This window comes from Haliotis rubra, unplaced genomic scaffold (assembly GCF_003918875.1).
Source record: "Haliotis rubra isolate DU_JTF1 unplaced genomic scaffold, ASM391887v1 Scf219, whole genome shotgun sequence".
Lineage (NCBI taxonomy): Eukaryota > Metazoa > Mollusca > Gastropoda > Lepetellida > Haliotidae > Haliotis > Haliotis rubra.
In genome coordinates this window covers 1,358,273-1,380,904 of record NW_025766214.1, presented here as the reverse complement: position 1 = coordinate 1,380,904, position 22,632 = coordinate 1,358,273, and the positions used below count along the sequence as shown (strand labels likewise).

The 22,632-nt window shown below is 42.0% G+C and overlaps 1 protein-coding gene across 2 annotated transcripts; it reads left to right on the top strand.

Moving 5' to 3' along the window:
• The first annotated feature begins 114 nt into the window (after positions 1–114).
• LOC124277187 (methylthioribose kinase-like) lies at positions 115–22,435 on the top strand. 2 transcript variants are annotated; one of them, XM_046712858.1, is made up of 8 exons: positions 115–444; positions 3,304–3,435; positions 4,411–4,540; positions 4,960–5,131; positions 5,412–5,649; positions 6,501–6,663; positions 7,391–7,499; positions 7,644–8,096. In XM_046712858.1, exons 1-8 carry the CDS (start codon positions 358–360, stop codon positions 7,789–7,791), a joined length of 1,179 nt encoding a protein of 392 aa, XP_046568814.1. In that variant the 5' UTR covers positions 115–357; the 3' UTR covers positions 7,792–8,096. The 2 variants fall into 2 exon arrangements, with proteins under 2 accessions (XP_046568814.1, XP_046568813.1); XM_046712857.1 differs by lacking the exons at positions 5,412–5,649; positions 6,501–6,663; positions 7,391–7,499; positions 7,644–8,096 and adding exons at positions 20,099–20,336; positions 21,094–21,256; positions 21,597–21,705; positions 22,036–22,435 and having other exon boundaries at positions 143–444.
• Positions 22,436–22,632: the final 197 nt, after the last annotated feature.

Genomic DNA, 22,632 nt, shown 5'->3' with positions numbered 1-22,632 from the left:
TAGTGGTTATTACTGCCGTTGTGCGCGGCTACATATTCGCTAATAACCAGATCTCTAGTAGACAGGCGTCCAGTCAGCTGTGTTGCGACATGGCGATCCTCTCACCGGATGTACATTAGTGGATAATTATTAGAAGGCACGTGTTAATAAGTACATTAACAGAGACCTCTGTATCGCATTACCACATTAATATTCAGCTGCGACTTTCAAATATCGACTTACCTTTGGTCTACAGACAAGAGCAGTGAGCACCATGTCGTGACCTTGCTCAACATTTAACCCCTGACCCCGGGTAAAGTGAGACCAGTGAGAAATAATATACGGTGCTGTACCTGCACAGTGGTGTGTGGTGTGACAATGGCTGACGAGGAGGTGTCGCAAACGGACACACAGGGCAAGGTTTTAAAAGCCCTGAAGAAACACTCTCACCTGGCCGAGCTGCAAGTAGGTCACTATAACAGTTACCTCTTTCAGACGGGTCTGTTAGTCGACAGCGGTGGTAAACATGCACGATCATTCCTTATTATCAGCTATTTCTAACCGTCACCATATCCCTATCGGCCGCCCGCTAGAGATATCTCCCTGTCTACATCTGCAAGTGGTAGAACAAGCTTATGTTCTTTTACAAACCTAGTGTACTAAAACTGTAAAAATGTGTACTATATTTCATTTAAAGTAAACCAGAGACCATATATCGGTATATGGTCTCTGAGTAAACAAAGATTTCAGATTATGTACAAACTGCCCAACTTGTCTTTCAAAACCCCTTCTGTTTTTCGTGTGTGTTTTTTGTTTGTTTATTTGTTTGTTTTTAATATTACAAACATTACGGATGGGCAGTCAGATTGCCCCCGTATTATTTACTCGGCCAATGGCTCTCGTCATGCTTGCCAGTGACGTGTCCTGATAAGACACCCTCGGGTTGTTGTATAACCTTCACAGATCACACAAACAGGGCGTGATGGTCAGTACATAACATAGGTTCTAAGATGCCTAGCGGTTAGAACAATCGAAAAAAAAATACATTATCAGACAATAAAGGTACAGTTTTTTGATGACGTAACAATTGAATGACGTTATCCCGTCACCGCGCCATTCTAGTGTGCCCCCCTCGTAATCGAATTATTTTACATTACGTCACAATGTAAGCGACGTCACGATGCATGTCAGTTGTCATCGCCTCGTACGGCCTCCTACAGTAAACTACACCGTTGCATCCAGTTTCTTGGTTTGCTGTTGCTCCACGCAGCTAACATCACTGGTGGAAACATTACGTTTATGTTTTACGACGGTTAAAATGTGTCATTTCGACTCACAAGTTTTCAGCGACACGGTAACGTTCGTAATGTTTACATTCCCACAATGCAATTGTGGAATGTCGCTTGACTACTCAACTTCCTCTTGATGTACTGATCTAAACTTACGCTGGTAGTAGAAATGCAACGTTCATATTGCCCCATATGGTTTACGTTAATGACAGATGTAATTAAAATAATTCAGAGAAGATATTTAATCCGAACGTAAACCGTCATGAAACTGTTATCATTGTTTTTTTCTGGTAACGTTCGTCTTAACGTAGGGGGCAGACACATCAATAGAACAGCGCGCCAGTAAGCCCTGTGCGAGGATTCTTAATTTAGGTCACCGACACCGTCGTTTGTTTTCTGCCTTAAATTGATCGTAATTATCTTTAGAAAGTATTAAATTTGGCATCAAGCGTCCTCGTGCTTTAACTATAATGGTTCAGGGCAAAAGTGTGTTTTATTTAAGAAATAAAGTTCGCTCTACCCCAATGTGTTTTGTAATAAAGTATAGTTTTGCCCTGAACTATTATAACATCAAAGCACATCTTTTCTAAGATGCTAAATTTAATACTTTCTAAGGATAATTACGATTAATTTAAGGCAGAAAACAAATGACGGTGTCGGTGACCTAAATTAAGAATCCTCGCACAGGGCTAACTGGTGCGCTGTTCTATTGATGTGTCTGCCCCCCTACGTTAAGACGAACGTTACCAGAAAAAAACAAATGATAACAGTTTGATGACGGTTTACGTTCGGATTAAATATCTTCTCTGAATTATTTTAATTACATCTGTCATTAAAGTAAACCATATGGGGCAATATCAACGTCGCATTTCTTCTACCAACGTAAGTTTAGATCAGTACATCCAGATGAAGCGGAGTAGTCAAGCGACATTCCACGATTGCATTGTGGGAATGTAAACATTGCGAACGTTACCGTGTCGCCGAAAACTTGTGAGTCGAATTGACACATTTTAACCGCCGTAAAACATAAACGTAATGTTTCCACCAGTGATGTTAGCTGCGTGAAGCAACTGCAAACCAAGAAACCGGATGCAACGGAGTAGTTTACTGTAGGAGGCCGTACGAGGCGATGACAACTGACATGCACCGTGACGTCACTTACATTGTGACGTAATGTAAAATAATTCGATTACGAGGGGGGCACACTAGAATGGCGCAGTGACGGGTTAACGTCATTCAATTGTTACGTCATCAAAAAACTATACCTTTATTGTCTCATAATGTATTTTTTTTTTCGATTGTTCTAACAGCTAGGCATCTTAGAATACACTATACATGGTGGTAGAGTGAAGTGTATTTCTTAAATACTATGCGACTTATCACTACTGGTCAGTAAGTGAGTGAAATAATTTTACGCTGTTTTATCACCATCCCAGCATGGAAGGGGAAACCAGAAATAGGCTTCAAACATTGTTCCTATGTGGGGAATCGACCCCGGTCCAACGTCTTTATAAGCGAGCGCTTTAACGAAAGTAATACCCCAGTGCCCTCCACGTGTCACGAAATTTTTATGAGGAATTACTCCACATACTGGCAGTAACCATGTTGAAATATGTAAAAAAAGTGAACTCACTCACTATAAAAGTGAACACTGTCGTAGTTTTTCTGTATCCTCGCACAACTTTGATCATCCTCCATTATCCAGGGAAATATCTTCTAAATACACTGGATCCATTTGCCACCATAGTTACGCTGCGGAAGTGACGTCATTACCACCACTGTACCTATACTTAGCAGAATTTCTTTTGCTCATCAATGAGAGAAACATTCACTGGAAGGTCATTTGTAGTGTCGACGTCGTGCAATTCAAACAGGGCTCAATACGAAGCCATGTCGGTGAATGGGTCAGTTCCATGCATCATACATAACGCTGGATAGTCGAGTACGGTTCATACGGATCCGTTGTATTGAACATTATGAATGTTTGTTGCACTACCATGTAAATATGAAAACAATGACCACGTCTACATTACAGTGGGCAGAATGTATATCCAGTGTGAAGGTATCGGAGGTCGGTGACGGAAACCTGAACGATGTGTTCCGAGCTTTCCCGAGTGAGGATCCGAGTAACAGCGTTGTAGTGAAACACGCGCCGCCATATATCAAAGTGAGTTACCATGCATTTGCCGTTGTATCTGAGGTTAGCATCGTAAGCATGCTGCATGACATTGTCATGGAGAGTGTACCAGTGAAGATCCGGGTTAGAATTGATCTTCAGTATTGCTTAAGTAATGCTTGTCTAAACAGGCGACTAACGGGATCGGGTGGTCAGGCTCGCTGACTTAGTTGATACATGTCATAGTATCCCAGTTGCTTAGATCGATGCTTATGCTGTTCATCACTGCATTGTCTGGTCCAGACTCGATTATTTACAGACCGCCGCTATATAGCTGGAATATTGCTGAGTGCGGCGTTAAACCACAAACCAACCAATGTATCCGAGGTTATCATCTCAGGCATGCTGAACGACATTGTCATGGAGTATGCAGATTCCATCTGATGTGTATAATCACCATCTACAACGGCTATTTTATCTAAATCAGTTTCGCTTACCTGGACAAAAAAGGTATATTTTCTCATCTCATCTCGTATCACTCAAATCGGGCATCAGATCAAGGATAATCTATACGTAACGTCATGCCGCGCTAAGTATTTGACGTAGGTCTCTATCCACAATTTAAAAACATAGTGAACAACAGAAAACCCCGGAATACAGATGGCGGAGATTGTATGACTGTACCCCTCAAGAGCTACTGTGAGTTTTCGTGTTAACGGTTTATCCTATCATGGGGGGGAGATACGATTATATCGATGGAATCAACCGTACTGCCTACTTGTTGTTTGGAATACCCCGTGTTAACCTTTTCGAGGGTCCATGGCTAGAAAACATATTCGGACATACACTTTCCGGATCTAGTAAGCGACGCTCTGATTGGTCGGAAGGATGTTCTACGTGACCTTTGATTGGATGGCCTTGGATCTGTGTTCAGCGGTAACGAGAACTGAGATCTGACTTTCGTGTGATTGGTTAGAAATGACGTTGTTGAAAGTATTCTCCTTAGATCGCTTTCCACTTTTGCAGTGTTTGGGGAAAGATTTCCCGCTCCACGAAGAGAGGGGAGAACTTGAATACAAGGCTCAGTTCAAGTTCCACAGTATTGCTCCAGGGAGTGTACCCAAACCAATCTTCTACGACAGCTCTTTGAGAGTCAGTAAGTTGACCACCAAGTGTAAAGTGAACAAACTACTCCTTCAAAGTTATCTACCGGTGTTTAAATTCACGGTCTTCAGTAACCCATGCTTGTCGCAAGAGGCGACTGACGGGATCGGAGGGTCAGGCTTGCTGACTTGGTTGACACATGTTGATCACGGGAATAGCTAGTCCAGACTCGAAACGTGTTGATGCATACAGTCAAACACCTTGTCTGGAAGTAAAGCTTGGTCGCTTCGCATTCTTTCTTTATTCGTAATCAAGGATAGTTGTAAGTGTTTACTGATGTACCTTCAACCTCCTCACAACGGTGTTTCAGGGTGTAAGTCGAAGACATTGAGTAACTCGTGTAAGGTAAATGCTATGGACAGTATATGTTATATTGAACACACTGAAACAGTTTAATATGAATGACACCAGTGTGTATGGAGGACCTCCGCAACTACGTCATCTACCGCAGCTCCCTCATCAGCGGCCATCTCAACGACGACGCTGCCCTCAAACTGGCGAGAGACGTGGCCATCATACACAGAGACACCCACGTCGCCAAGATAGGGGAGGACGCCATTAAGCAGCTGGATAAGGAGTTTCAGTAGGTCTGGTCCTATGGGGACCACTTTTGCTATATATGTGTGTTTGTGTAGTTTATTTCAATGGGATAACATTGCTGTTCTTGGGGCGTTAGGGTTGTCAAGTGGTTGGAGTGTTCATACCCAAAAGAGGAACACCTTCACTCAACTCCCTCCATCTCACTGATGGTTGTGTGTTGCTCACTTCCTCTCATTCTCCCTATACTAAAGAACGGAAAATAGAGCAAGGTTTGACCCTATACGTCTTCAAAAGAAATACAGATTGACATGAACTGGTTTCAGGAACCACGAAATGGTAGAGCTGACCGAGAGGTATATATTTACGGGACCTTTCTCGCCAGATGACCCGACCAACAGGTGCTCCCCGTTCTTGAAGGCGAAGCTGGATTGGGTACACGGGGACCAGGAGGTGCTCCGGGCAGCCGCCCACATGAAGAAGATCTTCCTGGAGAAGAAGGAAGCTTTGGTACACGGTGATCTCCACACTGGCTCCATCATGGTCAAAGACAAAGACGCCAAGGTGAGACAATCGACTTTTACATCACTTTTAGCATAACACCTTTGAGTGTCATTTTAGAAGTTGGGGCGTACAATATTGAACAAACTTTCTGGATAACAACTTCGTTTATTTCGTGAGTGCGATTTCGATTGACAACGGTACAAGACTCTGTATGGAAACTTCGCACTCACGAAATAAAAAAAGTCGTTATCCATAAAGTTTGTTTAATACATTGTATTGCACTTTTAGCAGGGTTCCCACAATATCTTAGTATGAATGTTTGTTTCGAGGGGAACACCCAATAATGGGATCGCCAACGCTTCAATCTTAATAACCCTCGCCCTTTGAATTAGATTGATAATTCATTAACGAAGATAACTGCAATTCCGATGCTAATGAATATAACTTACTTATACAGTATTAACAAACATTGCAAAGCGCGCCTTGCAAGAAATATCCATTTTGATAAACACCGAACAATGACGGGCCATTTGTTCAGGTGGGTTTATTTTGGGGTTTTGTAATATTATTTATACTCTCAAATATTGCCTTTTGCAATAGTGTCCATTTCATATTACTCTCCCCTTGGTTAGAAATGGTCACCAGTAAACTATTTTATCGTCAGGCACAATGCCTTGTTTTCTTGTCAGGCACAATGCCTTGTTTGATCTTGGCCGTACACCGTGGCTGGCATCCCATAATACTAGCGGGCACTGGGTTGGCTGGTTCAGACTGCATGCGGCGATAAACAACAGTCACTCACTATATTTAATATGTGTATTATTCAAGCGACCATCTGACCGAACTTGATAATTATATGTCCAGGAAAGTATAGATATATAGTTACCTGTAACCTACTTTCGGTTTGTAAGGTGTTCGACAGTGAGTTCTGCTACGTGGGCCCTTGCGCCTTTGACATTGGTCTCCTTGTTGCTAACTACATCTTCGTCTACTACTGCCACCTCCTGCAGCCTGAGGACAACGACAACCACAGGGTCTTTGCTTACAGGGTGGTTGAGATCTGCAACAAAACAGGTGATGGTTTCAACAATACAAATCCATGGAAAACAGTTTTGGTGTCATTCTTTTTTTTGTTCCTAACAGCGTGGACCAGTCACTACTTTCGTCACTGGTATGCCTGGTAAAATCGTTTATTATAGGCAGGAATATTAATTATCGTCGTGCGTCAGTGTCTCCTATACTGACAAATTCATACTCTTTCCTGTCAGTTCAAGGTCCTATCTGTGTGGATCACTCGGATGAAGCTGTGGAATGAAACACTCAGTTTACTAATTTGCTTTAAACACTGGTCATGTGACAGATTCTTAATTGAGGCAATTCAAAACTAACTTGTGTATCACCTATATTTTACGATGTAATTTATCCAGCAGGTAATGCTAGCCATTGTATGGGGCAGCTGGACACGCTCTGCCACTTACTGTAGCATGACAATAGAGAATACATATGTATTACCTTTCAAACATGAAGCCTATTTAGTTGCTAAGAAATGATGCTGTAGCTGGTTAGAATGCCATAATAGTGAGTGAGTATGGTTTTACGCCGCTCTTTTGCAATATTCCAGCAATATCACGGCGGAGGACACCAGAAATGGGCTTCACATATTGTACCCATGTGGGGGAATCGAACCCGGGCCTTCGTCGTGACGAGCGGACGCTTTAACCACTAGGCTACCCCACCGCCCCTAGAATGCCATAACAAACTGATATTGTCACCTAACCTATAATCTGCCTTGCCCATGCAGTTACTGAGTATTTGGAACATATGACAAGCTTTGATGTGGACAAGGAGACCTACCAGGCTAACTTCGTGTCAGAGGTGGCAGGATTTGCTGGCTGCGAAATTGTCAGAAGGTATGTGTGTTTGCTTGTTGTTTAACGCCGCACAGCAATATTCGAGTTATATGAGGTGGTTGGAAAACACAGTATAGATGCAGGGACAATAACCCTGTATTTGCTTCTTACATATTAATTCATAAAAGTATGTTTTCATCCCAGGTTGATAGGTGCAGCTCACGTGACGGAGTTCGACACTACCCCCCAGGCAGAGCTTGACGCCCTGGGTGCTGGGGTGAGGCTGCTGAAGGCCTATGGCAGGATACACAGTATCGGGACCCTCATGCTTATAGCGCTCATGTTGGCCTGAATGGTCTCCTAGACGAATGGTATACAGATTACCCTTCAGGATGCTAGAACAATAATCTCAGGGATTTCTAATTTATTACCCTTTAGATAATGAGAAGACTTTTGATTGGTTAAATATCTCAGGTACGAAATATGAATAACAGACCATACCATCCCATATTACCAAGACGCTAGCCGGGTAACTATGAATACATGCTGACAGTATTTGTAGTCACTGGTGGTCTTTTTTCATGACATTGTGTAAAGACTGGCTGTTCATTCTGCTATGCCACTGATAAAGAACAATCATTCGTAAAACTGCACGTGTTGTTCTTGTCCTTGTTCCCTTGTTACTGCTTTCAGTCCATGGGTCTGTTGAAATATGTGTTTGGAAAAATCGTGAAACAGAAATGTGTAACTAATTCAAATGTTTTGACATGGCGCTCCCCTCAAACCACGGATTGTCCATTCGATCAAGTTGTCGCAGCACGCTTTGCAAAGTTGTGTCCATTAGTTGTGCTAGGAGCAGTTGAACCTGTGATGTGGCTGAAAAATGTGGTGATCAGTGCAACCCTTCTTCATATGCTAGCCACTGAGCAACGATTGGGAAGGGGTTCGGATCTTCTGTGTTATAAATTGAAAAAGTGCTAACACCCCAACCAATCCTACCTAACATAACAAACGACCCCCCAGACAATCACGAAAATTGTTGATACAGAGCTTTGAGTTCAAATACAGATGAACTTGCTTACCGGTGTCAACTTAAACACGTCTTCGTAAGTAGAAAATTATCTGAGAGTTCATAAGGAAAAATTCCTTTTAATGTTACTTAGTATGTTGTATGTGGATCGAACGCGTAAACATATCACGATCGTTGTAAACTACAGGATTTGACGAGTTACCTCCCTTACCCAATCTGCGCCCTAAACTGGGTCACCCCGCTTTGTTTACCCATTTTAACTCCTCTCATAAAGCAACAACGAAACTGCGGTAAATGGAGTCTTAAATCTGTCACAAACGCAGACACTCGTCTATGTGACGGCTACCACGAGGACGTACTCGACAATGACGTCGCGATAGGGAGTCGACTCATGAGGACATTTAAATTGGATGTGTGGCCCACGATTTAAAAACAGACCGTGTCGGATTAGCTAGTCCAGTTGGAGGGGATCGCTGTACAGAATGGCTCATTCCAACGCGCCATGTGATTCATCCGAGATACGAGAGAGCGTGATGAAAGTTGTCACGAAATATTCACATTTGGAACAATTACAGGTATGAGTTTGAGAAACATCTTGTTAACCACTTATGTGTTGGGATAATCACCCGGAAAATACATTGCATTTCCTATACTCAAAATTTCTTTTGATTACTACTTGTGAAGGCGTCTTTGTAATGTATGTATACGCTACAGGGTGTAATTAGTAGCTCAACTGTCTTAACCAGCAGTGCAGTGATATATATCACACTGGCAGTGAGAAAAAGACAAGAATCCGTTCGATATGTTTACAACTGGCCAATCGATCTCGAGACCGATGAATGGTGCACATTATCTCCACGTTAGAATTACATGTGATCAACTTGGAAATTAATCAGTGTGGTGTTATGAGCTCAGCTTGACATGTACAATGACTGGTGCAATATTTCATTTGATGAACAGGTTGTTAATTACAGTAAGGCAAATCACTGGTTGTTTGTGTGGTGTGTGAGACACAGCTGCTTAAACACATTATGTGTGAATGATTGTCTGCTGTAGAGAGTGTAGTCGCGTGGTACAAAGTAGGGATCAAAAGCAGCGCTAGCCCGGACGTGGTTTGTAAATAGTAGAAATTCATACATTTTGATTGTATTTCTATAATATCGCCAGACCGTGCTAGAGGATGATCTTGAGTAATTTCCACCCATGGACTGCTTATGACACGATCATGCAGCCGCCATTAGCACGCCCACATACGAGATGATAGCTCTGATATATGAGTTGGTATAAAATCATTGAAGCAGTTGTATACTTGGTCCGTTTTGTAAACTATCTCTTTAGGCCATAGCAAACTGAGTATTTGTTCTTCTGAAAAAAAGGTGGATAGCGATTCTATTTGGTGATTGTTTCTCACTACTTGCTTTTTCAAAGACATTTATTGCTCTTTGGAGATTTATTTTGTATATATTTTTTATTTATCCCCTCTACTAGTGGAATACCTAAGATTAAACATTCTTCACAATGTCCCATGTCACAGCCTCGCCTTGTATTTTACAATGTCAATCGTTGCGGGATGAAAACTGGACGTCAACACTTGTGTGACGTCATTACTTTTGTGACGTAATTATGCAATACAAGGATATTTTGTTACGCGAGCAATGTTTTGGGCGAGTGACATCATTATTACACATAAAAGTCGTATCTATTTTTGTTACTCGCAGGTTGAAGATATCACCGTTTATTGACCGTACGCTATATAGTATTACACACTGTAAAATACTAACAGGAACTAACTTCACTAATAAATATCGAATAATTGAAAACTTGAGATGAGAGCGCAGGGAGAAGTTGTCAACAGAGGTTGTCACGCGAGTGTTATAAGATCATAAATGCTTTGTGAGAATATACATTGTATTTAGCCAGCTTTGGCATTATATAGCCTCTTTACGATATTCTTGAATTCTGCTCACATAAATATACATTTTAAGTCATGTCAGTTGTTCAATAACAAGAGCGAATGAAGTTCCAACTGAATCCTGTTTCTTAGACAATGGGGTGACTCCAAACGGGCAAATTATCAATCGCCTACATACATATATTGTTCGGGGGCCATGGGGTAGCCTAGCCTAGTGGTTAAGGCTTTCGCTCGTCACGCCGAAGACCGGTTCGATTCCCCACATGCGCACAATGTGTGAAGCCCATTTCTGGTGTCCCCCGCCGTGGTATTGCCGGAATATTGCTAAAAACGGCGTATTACTAAATTCAATCTCTCATATAGTGTTCGTACTTATATTTAGCAGCATTCTATAGGTCTGTAGCTGTACAGATGTCGATACAAAATATGCCTAGCATATAAAGCAGGGATCATGAAATATCATTGAATGCAAATTATTAGAACGAAGATAAGTTTCCTAGGACAAGTTGCCACCTACAGTAGTGCTACAAACTTGCGTAGGGTGTCATGACAGATTTTGGCAATTTCAAGGAAGGTTAGTTAGTCTCTGTGGACCATTATATCTGTCGACTTCTTCATTCCGCATATCATGTAGCTGTGATTTACTTGATTATATTAGTCATGCGGCGTCTGCAACATGTGGAGAGTCATCATGTTTTGGGGTGGGTTTTTTTGCATGATGTAAGCAAGTAGAGGCAAGCGTGGTCATCACGTTCAGTGTTTAGCAGACCATGGAACAGGTGTACGAACAAACCCGAATTGCAGACGATAGACGCCGTTGAGACCGTCTAAGAACAACGGGAAGAATACTGAATCGATTGATCTGAAACCAGGTATAAACGGCGATTCAAATTAAATGGAAAAAAAAATCAGAAATATACCACATGACTTTCATTTCCATGGTTGAACGCCACGTACTGTGTCGCTAGTTACACGTTGCTAACAGGCGTCAGTGATGTCCACAGCGTCGAAGGCGGGATAGTCGACGATGGTTACGTGTCATGGTTTCAGATGAGCCCGTGTCCATTTGCACCTCCATGATGGGCGTGGTCGCGGCGACGTCCAAAAAGACCCCGTCCAGCCAAAGCTGGATAGATTTAGCGGTTTATCGGTTATGGTGTGGGTGGCATCAGTTTGTTCGAGAGAATCCTACTCTATATCGTTCAGCGAAGGGTCACTCGACGTTAGTTTGTTTATTGTTGCACTTTTAATGTCGCCGCATACTTCAGTATTCCAATGTATGACGGCGATCTATAAAACAATTAGTCTGGATCAGATAATCCAGTGACTGACGTCATGAACATCGATTTACACCTTTGGGATTCGTTGACGTGTTAGCGAGTCTGACCACCCGATCCCGTTACGACAAGCATGATCATGGCCAGCATGCTTGTCATCCGGCGTACAGTTCATATATGGTGTCACCCATCACATAGATATCATGGCGATGGTGGTGAAAGTAAATAAGGTCAAGGACATATATATATTACACACTCTAAAAGCAAAACGTTTCTTCAAAGATGGTTGATTCGACAGTAACACGAGAACTTATCAATGAATTACGATTAGGAAAATAGTCCGTCATAATCTGGCCTTAGGTAGTCACCTCTAAGTAGTTAAAGACTTCAGAGTTCGAATCTTGTCGACTTACCAGGAACGTTATAACACCAGTTCTCACAACATTACAAGAAGTGTTGGTAGATTTTGTCTTGAAAGAAGACAACCAACCAGTGGGATACTCATACATTTTGATTGTATTTCTATAATATCGCTAGACCGTGCTAGAGGATGATCTTGAGTAATTTCCATCCATGGACTGCTTATGACACGATCATGCAGCCGCCATTAGCACGCCCACATACGAGATGATAGCTCTGATATATGAGAAGGTATAAAATCATTGAAGCAGTTGTATACTTGGTCCGTTTTGTAAACTATCTCTTTAGGCCATAGCAAACTGAGTATTTGTTCTTCTGAACAAAATGTGGATAGCGATTCTATTTGGTGATTGTTTCTCACTACTTGCTATTTTAAAGACATTTATTGCTCTTTGGAGATTTATTTTTTATATTTTTGTATATCCCCTCTACTAGTGGAATACCTAAGATTAAACATTCTTCACAATGTCCCATGTCACAGCCTCTCCTTGTATTTTACAATGGCAATCGTGGCGGGATGAAAACTGGACGTCAACATGTGTGACGTCATCATGCAATACAAGGATGTTTTGTTACGCGAGCAATGTTTTGGGCGAGTGACATCATTATTACACATAAAAGTCGTATCTATTTTTGTTACTCACCTGTTGAAGATATCACCGTTTATTGACCGTACGCTATATAGTATTACACACTGTAAAATACTAACAGGAACTAACTTCACTAATAAATATCGAATAATTGAAAACTTGCGATGAGAGCGTCGGGAGAAGTTGTTAACAGGTTGTCACGCGAGTGTTATAAGATCATAAATACTTTGTGAGAATATACATTGTATTTAGCCAGCTTTGGCATTATATAGCCTCCTTACAATATTCTTGAATTCTGCTCACATTAATACATTTTAAGTCATGTCAATTGTTCAATAACAAGAGCGAATGAAGTTCCAACTGAATCCTGTTTCTTAGACAATAGGGTGACTGCAAACGGGCAAATTATCAATCGCCTACATACATATATTGTTGGGGGGCGATGGGCTAGGCTAGCCTAGTGGTTAAGGCTTTCGCTCGTCACGCCGAAGACCCTGGTTCGATTCCCCACATTGGCACAATGTGTGAAGCCCATTTCTGGTGTCCCCCGCCGTGGTATTGCCGGAATATTGCTAAAAACGGCGTATTACTAAATTCAATCACTCATATAGTGTTCGTACTTATATTTAGCAGCATGCCATAGGTCTGTAGCTGTACAGATGTCGATACAAAATATGCCTAGCATATAAAGCAGGTATCATGAAACATCATTGAATGCAAATTATTAGAACGAAGATAAGTTTCCTAGGACAAGTTGCAAGTGCCACCTACAGTAGTGCTACAAACTTGCGTAGGGTGTCATGACAGATTTTGGCAATTTCAAGGAAGGTTAGTTAGTCTCTGTGGACCATTATATATGTCGACTTCTTCATTCCGCATATCATGAAGCTGTGATTTACTTGATTATATTAGTCATGCGGCGTCTGCAACATGCGGAGAGTCATCATGTGTTGTTGGGTTGTTTGTTTGTTGTTGGGTTTTTTTGGGGGGGTGGCATGCTGTAAACAAGTAGAGGCAAGCGTGGTCACCACGTTCAGTGTTTAGTAGACCATGGAACAGGTGTACGAACAAACCCGAATTGCAGACGATAGACGCCGTTGAGACCGTCTAAGAACAACGGGAAGAATACTGAATCGATTGATCTGAAACCAGGTATAAACGGCGATTCAAATTTGAAATGAAAAAAACCCCTGAAATATGCCACATGACGTTCATTTCCATGGTAGAACGCCACGTGCTGTGTCGCTATTTACACGTTGCTAACAGGCGTCAGTGATGTCCACAGCGTCGAAGGCGGGATAGTCGACAATGGTTACGTCTCATGGTTTCAGATGAGCCCGAGTCAATTTGCACCTCCATGATGGGCGTGGTCGCGGCGACGTCCAAAAAGACCCCGTCCAGCCAAATCTGGATAGATTTAGATAGATTTATCGGTTATGGTGTGGTGGCATCAGTTTGTTCGAGAGAATCCTACTCTATATCGTTCAGCGAAGGGTCACTCGACGTTAGTTTGTTTATTGTTGCACTTTTAATGTCGCCGCATACTGCAGTATTCCAATGTATGACGGCGATCTATAAAACAATTAGTCTGGATCAGATAATCCAGTGACTGACGTCATGAGCATCGATTTACACCTTTGGGATTCGTTGACGTGTCAGCGAGTCTGACCACCCGATCCCGTTACAACAAGCATGATCACAGCCAGCAAATGAGCCATGACCTTCCCCCAACTGACACCTTCTACATGATAGGGAAACTTGGGCGTCGGCGTCATTGTCCGCCTACATGTTACCTGACCTTGACGTAAGAGTGGGACAGACTCCTTCAGTTTGCAGTATGCCTCAAACGCCGTATGCCTCGTAGAGTGAATGTATGTTCGGAAAATCGTGGCGGTATTACGCATTACTGAACCCAAAGTTGTCAAGTTTGAAACGTCTCGTAGATGGACCTCCTATGTGTGTCTCTTGCGATGGAGTGTTCACCATCAAGCATATACTGCTTGACTGCGTGGACTTTTCGACTGCAAGGGACTCGCATTATGAAACGATAAATCGGAAAGACCTGTTTTCCCGCGTCAGCGGGCATCTCATTGTTAGCTACCTGAGGGAAGTTGAACTGTACCATACGTTGTAGCTCTGTAATGTGAATAACAAATTGCCTGCTTTTGAATTTGGTGCTACGACATTTTCTGTTTTTGAATAATAATGTAATGAATATTTATGTTTTCAAAATAAAACTCATTTGTACCTTTTGCTCAAAATGTGACTAAATTCAGACTTGATCTCGTCGCTGTATGGCTGGAATAATGCCGATGTGACGTAAAACTCAACTCAACTAAACCCCAACTTAACCCTATCTGTTGTTGACGATCATAATATCTCCTGTCAAACTTCACTACCGGTAGTAATATGTTCCCAATTCGCTCATTATTATCATAAAAGTATTTCTTGAAAGTAATATCTCTTACGACTTTGGAAATTAAAATGTATAGTTAATTATAGTTAAGCTAGCCTTGCTCCAAGGCTGTACTGAATGCTGAGCCCATGGATGCACAGTAATTCTATCCTTCGAAGAGGCATGTCTAGATATCTAAGGACCCAAGTCTGTTATTTATTTATTTTTTTAGAAATTATCATTTAAACTCGTAAGTTGTACCTTAGAGACTTGTGCAAGTCTCATGATAAGCAAGTCTCATGATAAGCATACATTGCTACACGAATGTCTGTCAGATACAAATTGTTTCAAAACATATCTATCGAGTGACTGAATTGGATTTACTGCCGTTTTGGTCAGTGATTCATTTTTATTAAGGTGTGTCAGATTAGTGTGGTAAGAAAGCCGGAAGTGATGGTTTCTAACGAACGTAAGCGAATTCGACACATTTTGAAACAACCAATTATAAGTTAACGACACGTGCCAGTCACGAGAACCTTTATCTGTTTCTTACACACCCTAAACCCGCGCCATTGTGACATCGAAACGATGCATATATTTTGTCTCTGTTATGAAGGCAGCGGCACATTGATACATAATACAAGGAGCATACATCGTCATCCGGCGTACAGTTCATATATGGTGTCACCCATCACATAGATATCATGGCGATGGTGGTGGAAGTACATAAGGTCAAGGACATAATTACACACTCTAAAAGCAAAAGTTTCTTCAAAGATGGTTGATTCGACAGAAACACAAGTACTTATCAATGAATTACGATTAGGAAAATAGTCCGTCATAATCTGGCCTTAGGTAGTCACCACTAAGTAGTTTAAGACTTCAGAGTTCGAATCTTGTCGACTTACCAGGAACGTTATAACACCAGTTCTCACAACAGTACAACAAGTGTATATAGGTAGATTTTGTCTTGAAAGAAGACAACCAACCAGTGGGATACGGTTTATCTGGCGTCCAACCATATGTTCACCTCTTAGGTAGGTATGCAATCTTATTGTATTAGTGGGAAGTGAATTAAAGTGATTTAATTGCCATCTTAATATCCCGTGCTTGAAATCTGTAGACGGAGTCCATGTCCCCATTGTCACGCACATGCCCGTATCCTTGGTAATGGCAACCACTGCCTTTGTATTGCAGTCACAGTGTGCATGCAGGTACTGGTGCCATTGTCGTAGACATATCAGCCCCCGTGGTTCCGTATACCTGTGTATTCGACTAGAAATATCCGATTCTACCCTATTGATATAGTTAATTCAGCATAACAGAATCGCTATGGTTAAATGAAATAGAATCGGATGTACTTAACTTCTTTCGATTTGCATATGACAGTTGGATCGACATGAGCTCCAGCGGATCCAAGAATTTTCAGGAGGGGGTTGGGTGGGGTGTCGACCAGCCAATGTGGGTGGTTCATTTAGTGGTGTTCAGTTTCTCTTCATGTTGCTCTTTAATGTATTCAGCTGGTTTCAACGGCGTGCACCTAATTTTATTTATACTAAAAGGAGTGAGTTTAGTTTTACGCCACATTCAGCAATATTCCTCTATATGGCGGCGGTCTGTAAATAATCGAATCTGGACCAGGCAATCCAGTGATCAACAACATGAGCATCGATCTGCGCAATTGGGAACCGATGACGTGTGTCAACCAAGTCAGCGAGCCTGACCAACCGATCCCGTTATTCGGGTTACTGAAGATCAATATTCTAACCCGGACCTTCACGGTTATTATACTAAAAGGAAAATATAAGAATAATATATACTAAAAAGAAAGTATGATCGTTTCCTTCAGCTTGTAAATGTGTCGCTGGCATGCAGTGACTGTGTCATAAAGATGTACTACTGTACGTGACAAGATTAATCTTATGCTATACTTCAAGGCAAGAATACGAACAGTGATATGTCCGTTATAAACTCGAGATGTCTGTTTTAAGTCATGGAAGTAGGAGAGTGTCGATTTCGAATCCCGGGTAATTAAAACCTATAAAGATTTTGCTCCACGGTAACTTACATGACAAGGAGCCATTCTTTCACTCGAGTCACCACACGGGTGTCACGCTGCTCCAGGGTTTCAGCGTCGTAAAACTTCATTCAGGTCGGAGCATCTTGTCCACACACTTTGCGATGGGCCACACCAGACGTGTTGTTTGTTTGTTGTTTAACGCTGCACTCAGCAATAGTCCAGCTATATGGCGGCGGTCTGTAATAATCGAGTCTGGACCAAACAATCCAGTGATCAACATCATAAGCATCGATCTACGTAATTGGGATGCGATGACATGTGTCAAGCAAGTAAGCCGGCCTGAAAACCCGATCCCATTAGTCGTCTCTTACGACGGGTGACTCCAGACGTATTGGGCTCATGAACTGCATTTTCCCCACATACAAATATATGATCCAGAAATGGCCGACATAATGGATTAATGCCTCACTGCAGTTATATGGGGTATATGAATCATAATGCAATGTGGTAGCCTAGTGGGTAAGGCGTTCGGTCGTCACGTCATAGACCCGTGTTCGATTCCCCACATGGGTATAAAGTGTGAAGCCCATTTCTGGTGTACCCCATCGTGATATTGCTGGAATATTGCTAAAAGCGGCGTAAAACTAAACTCAGTCAGTCAGTTTCTGGACTAATCAGGTGGTTATTGCACGATTGTCTCATTGTACACTGTTGCCCATTGCGTATGTTGCTTTGATATGGATGTATTACTTCTTGCAACACAATTTTGATTCAGAATAAGGAAATAATGTATTTTCATTCACAGATTTTTTGTGTTTGTGCTGGAATACTGCTACATGTGGCGTAAAACCTTACCCACTCAATTACACACTCACTGAATCAATTTGAGGGAGAATCAGGGGGTTCAAACACACGATTGTGGGATCCCGAGGGATGCAAATAGCCTTAGATGTATACAACCGGTATCATGTAAACCCGAACTGTTCAAACATTCATTCTCGTCTTGTTTTGATTGAGGAGATCCGGGATATTAACCAACAATTACTCTAACTGCCTTCGAAATTGACTTGTATCGTGAGCAGAATAGCAACCTACAATATGAGACTCTAGTCTCAAGTTTATAAATCTCGTTTACAGTGGGCAGGTGACATTTCAAAGCTGAAAATAGAAAACGGAGACAGCAGCAACGTCTTCAGAGTCTGCCTCGACGGCAGTGACAGCAGCGTCATCGTTGTTCAGTGTGCTAAGCCGATGGATGCGGTAGGATACGTAACAGTATTGGTGATATTTGTAACAGTCGACATATAATACAAAAAAATATTTTAATTTAGATTTAAAGCTACAGTTACAGTTCCAATCACGTTTCACTGCACAATGAAAATGATTTTCTTTTAAGATAATAGACGCAAACTTAAATTTGTGAAAGTCACCGAGTCAAAATATATTTTGTAACCATATAGCAACGATATATTCAATAGACTTTCAGTCTTGTCTCCTATAACCGGTTTCGGTTCCAGTTACCGTTGTTGTTACCCCGGCTGTATAGAATAACCTTTAACCTTCCCTTTTCTATTGTATATGTACAGAAAGAACCACACAGAGACGATGCTCAACTGGAATTTAATGCTCTCACCAAATTTGACTGTCTGGCACCCGGCAGTGCAGTCAGACCAGTGTTCTGTGATCCGGAATCTAACATATGTAAGTAGTGCTGAAAATATTTGGGTGAATAATTTCACCAAATGTAGAGAAGCGTTATCGTGCATACTCCAGTACCAAAGGAAAATATAATCCTTATATTCCCTCGATCTATTCTTTTCAATTGCGGGGCGGTGGGGTAGCCTAGTGGTTAAAGCGTTGGCTCGTCACGCCAAAGACCCGGGTTCGAATCCCCACATGGGTACAATGTGTGAAGCCCATTTCTGGTGTCCCCCCGCCGTGATGTTGCTGGAATATTGCTAAAAGCGGCGTAAAACCAAACTCAGTCAGTCAGTCAGTTTTTTCAATTGCTAAGACTAAACAGTTTCAGGTTAATGTTATATATGTCTCTAATGCCAGTGTGTATCGAGGACCTCCGAGACTACGTAACCTACCGCAGCTCCCTCATCAGCGGCCATCTCGACGACGACGCTGCCCTCAAACTGGCGAGAGATGTGGCCATCATACACAGAGACACCCACGTCGCCAAGATAGGGGGAGGACGCCATTAAGCAGCTGGATAAGGAGTTTCAGTAGGTGGACGTTGAGCTTTGTCCTTTGTATGTACTATGTACACGTTTACAAGACTTATAAATTTCTATAGTATTGCCTGCCGTGATATGAAGTACACTTCAAGTGTAAACAAACAGTGGATACTCTAAAACAGTAGTATTTCGATATACAGCTTTTGACATTGTACGTCAATGTCAGGGCCGTGGCTACCATTATTTAATATAGCCCGTGCTTACACATGGTTGTTGCTAAAAAGGTTGGGCGAGCCCTCAATACTATCTAGATTTGCAAACTATCGGGCTTACACGAACAAAATTGGCTTGCTACGCGCCTGAATGTTCCTCCGGGAAATAGGCGAACCTAGTGGTTAACACCGAGCTCTTGTCGCACCGAATGCCCTGGTTTGATTCTCCACTTCGTACAGTATATGAGTACATTTTTGGTGTCCCCTGACGTGATATTACTGGAATATTGATAACAGCAGCGTTACTCACTCACTTACTCACACGACGTGGTACTTCTGGAATATTGATAAGGGCAGCGTTACTCACTCCCTCACTCACTCGACGTGGTACTTCTGGAATATTGATAAGAGCAGCGTTACTCACTCCCTCACTCACTCGACGTGGTACTTCTGGAATATTGATAAGAGCAGCGTAACACAGCACTCTCTGATATTATCGACTGACAAAAAACTCCCTGCCTTGATTTCCGTATATGACACACGTGTCAACGTGTATACACAGATATTGTGATGGTAAACTTCTTAATGAAAAAACAATTAACATACTCACTTGGATTCAGAAATACGTCGACGTTGACGCTACGCGAGCAGCTGTTGTTCACGTCACCCTTCACTCCCGGCGACCCTAGCAACCAGTGTTCCGACGCGGTAAAGGCGCGGCTTGACTGGCTTTATGGTGACCAGGAAGTGCTCCGGGCGGCCGCCGACATGAAGCGGATATTCCTGGAGAAGAAGGAGGCTTTGGTACACGGTGATCTCCACACTGGTTCTATTATGGTCAAAGATGAAGATGCTAAGGTGAGAGCCGGTCAAAATTCGTTACTTCCGGTCCTGCGCTCTAAACGTGGGATCAGGTTGTATCTGCGACATATTATAGATATTAACAGGTGGCTTATAAGTGACAGCGCTTAGATGTTGTAGATAGAAAACTATCGAGATTTTGTTAAAGGTAAAGTAATTAATAAGTCTTTAATAGCTTAGTGAAATGTTGTGACATGCTACCGAGAAAGAAACGGGTATATTGAATGTGCTGTTACAGTTATCAAGTTGGACTGAAGAAAGACTACATAAAGAATAATCGTTCGGAACAGCTATAAATTCGTCATATGGAAGTTGTGGGGAAACATTATGTTTCTGGGCTGGCCTCACACTCGCGTGTAAACAGCTAAACGAAGGTTCATATGTTCTTCCAAAAAATATTAAATGACCATATTTAACAGAATGCAGTTCTTAACACATGAGGGGTGGTGGGGTAGCCTAATGGTTAAAGCGTCTGCTGAAAATCCGGGTTCAATTCCCCACATGGGTACAATATGTGAATCCCATTTTTGGTGTCCCCCGCCGTGATATTGCAGGAATATTGCTTAAAAACGGAGTAAAACCAAACTCACTCACTCTTAACACATGACTTGTGTATTTATTTTTGTGGGGTTACAATGACAATAATACCCGTAGATATATATGAAGACATGTTATGACCATAACAAAGTGTTGCGTTCCGTGACTGCTACACACCTGCAGGAACATAGTTTCTGATGGCCATAATTTACGGCAGATAACTAACGCCGGGTGCAGCTACGTTGGACCCTGCTCCCTCGACCTTGGGCTCCTTGTGGCCAACTACATCTTCACTTACTACTGCCACCTCCTCTGCCCCGAGGACAACGACAACCGAAGGGTCTTTGCTTACAGGGTTGTCGAGATCTGCAACAAAACAGGTGGGCCTCTCCGTGAAATGGATACGTTTTCGTTAGAAGGTTTTGATATTTATTTCGAATAAGGATCTGGGCCCTGATTCACAAAGCGTTCGTAGCGCTATGAGTATGACGTTCGTAAGTAAACTATAGAGTTACGACAGGTCGTAATGTTACGAATGCTTCGTTGATCGGGACCCAGCGTCCTTTTCCCTTGGAAAGCACCAAAACGATTTCGGAGTGTAATATATGTTTGGCATTTGTAAGTTTAAGAATTCGCTTGCAATTCTGAGATAAATGGATATGTGATACTCATATATTCTGTGAGTAGATGTTGAAATCGCATCATTTATCTTCCCAACAGTTGATGAATATTTTAAACACATGACGAGCGTCACAGAAGATGTTGAAATCTACCAAGCTAAGTTGATATCCGAAATGGCTGGATTCGCTGGCTGCGAGATAATTAGAAGGTATGTGTAACTGTATATAGTGTCTGTGTTACGATCAATTTCAAAGTTCAGTCTTCAAACCAATCTTATGGATTCACTGAATTTCATCATATGCATCATCAGCAATGACAATATGTCTTCCATACTAAATGTCAATTATTAATTTGTCTTCGAATGGTATATATAATACTGTCCATATATTTGTGGAAATTAATATGGCCAGGTACTTGTCACAATGCTGCCTTTCACTACCAAGATGTGACCATATTTATATTTTAGCTGTGTTTATATAGCCAATATGATTTCAACTATATGGTGGATGCCTCTTTAACCCTGTCAATCTTACTTCAGGTTGGTAGGCCCGGCCCACGTCGGTGAATTTGACCACACCCATGATGCTGAGATTGACGCCCTGGGTGCTGGCGTGAGGCTGCTGAAGGCCTTCGACAGGATACACAGTATTGGGACCCTCATGCTTATAGCTCTCATGTTGGCCTGAACCTCTCTGTGTGCTAATAACACTGGCCTTCGACAGGATACACAGTATTGGGACCCTCATGCTTATAGCTCTCATGTTGGCCTGAACCTCCCTGTGTGTTAATAACACTGGCCTTTGACTGGGTATCATTATTTCCATGGAAGCATCACTTAACTATAGTCTGTTTGGCTCAAAAGCGGACCGATGAATTGCAATCTAACTCGAAAACTAATAAACATATAATACTCAATGAAAGGCTGATCGTATTCAAAACATCAGACCAACTCTGTGATTTCTTTGTAGAATTTATGTCCTAAAATTAAAAAAAGTTGTTTAACAAACTATTATTAAAATTGTGACACAGTTCACTATTTGTTACGAGGGAGGAGTGCAGAGAAAGGGACAGCCAGGTGTTAGAGAAGCACGTGCACAAGTGCCGACAAAGTTATTGATTCACTAACCTGTGCTGT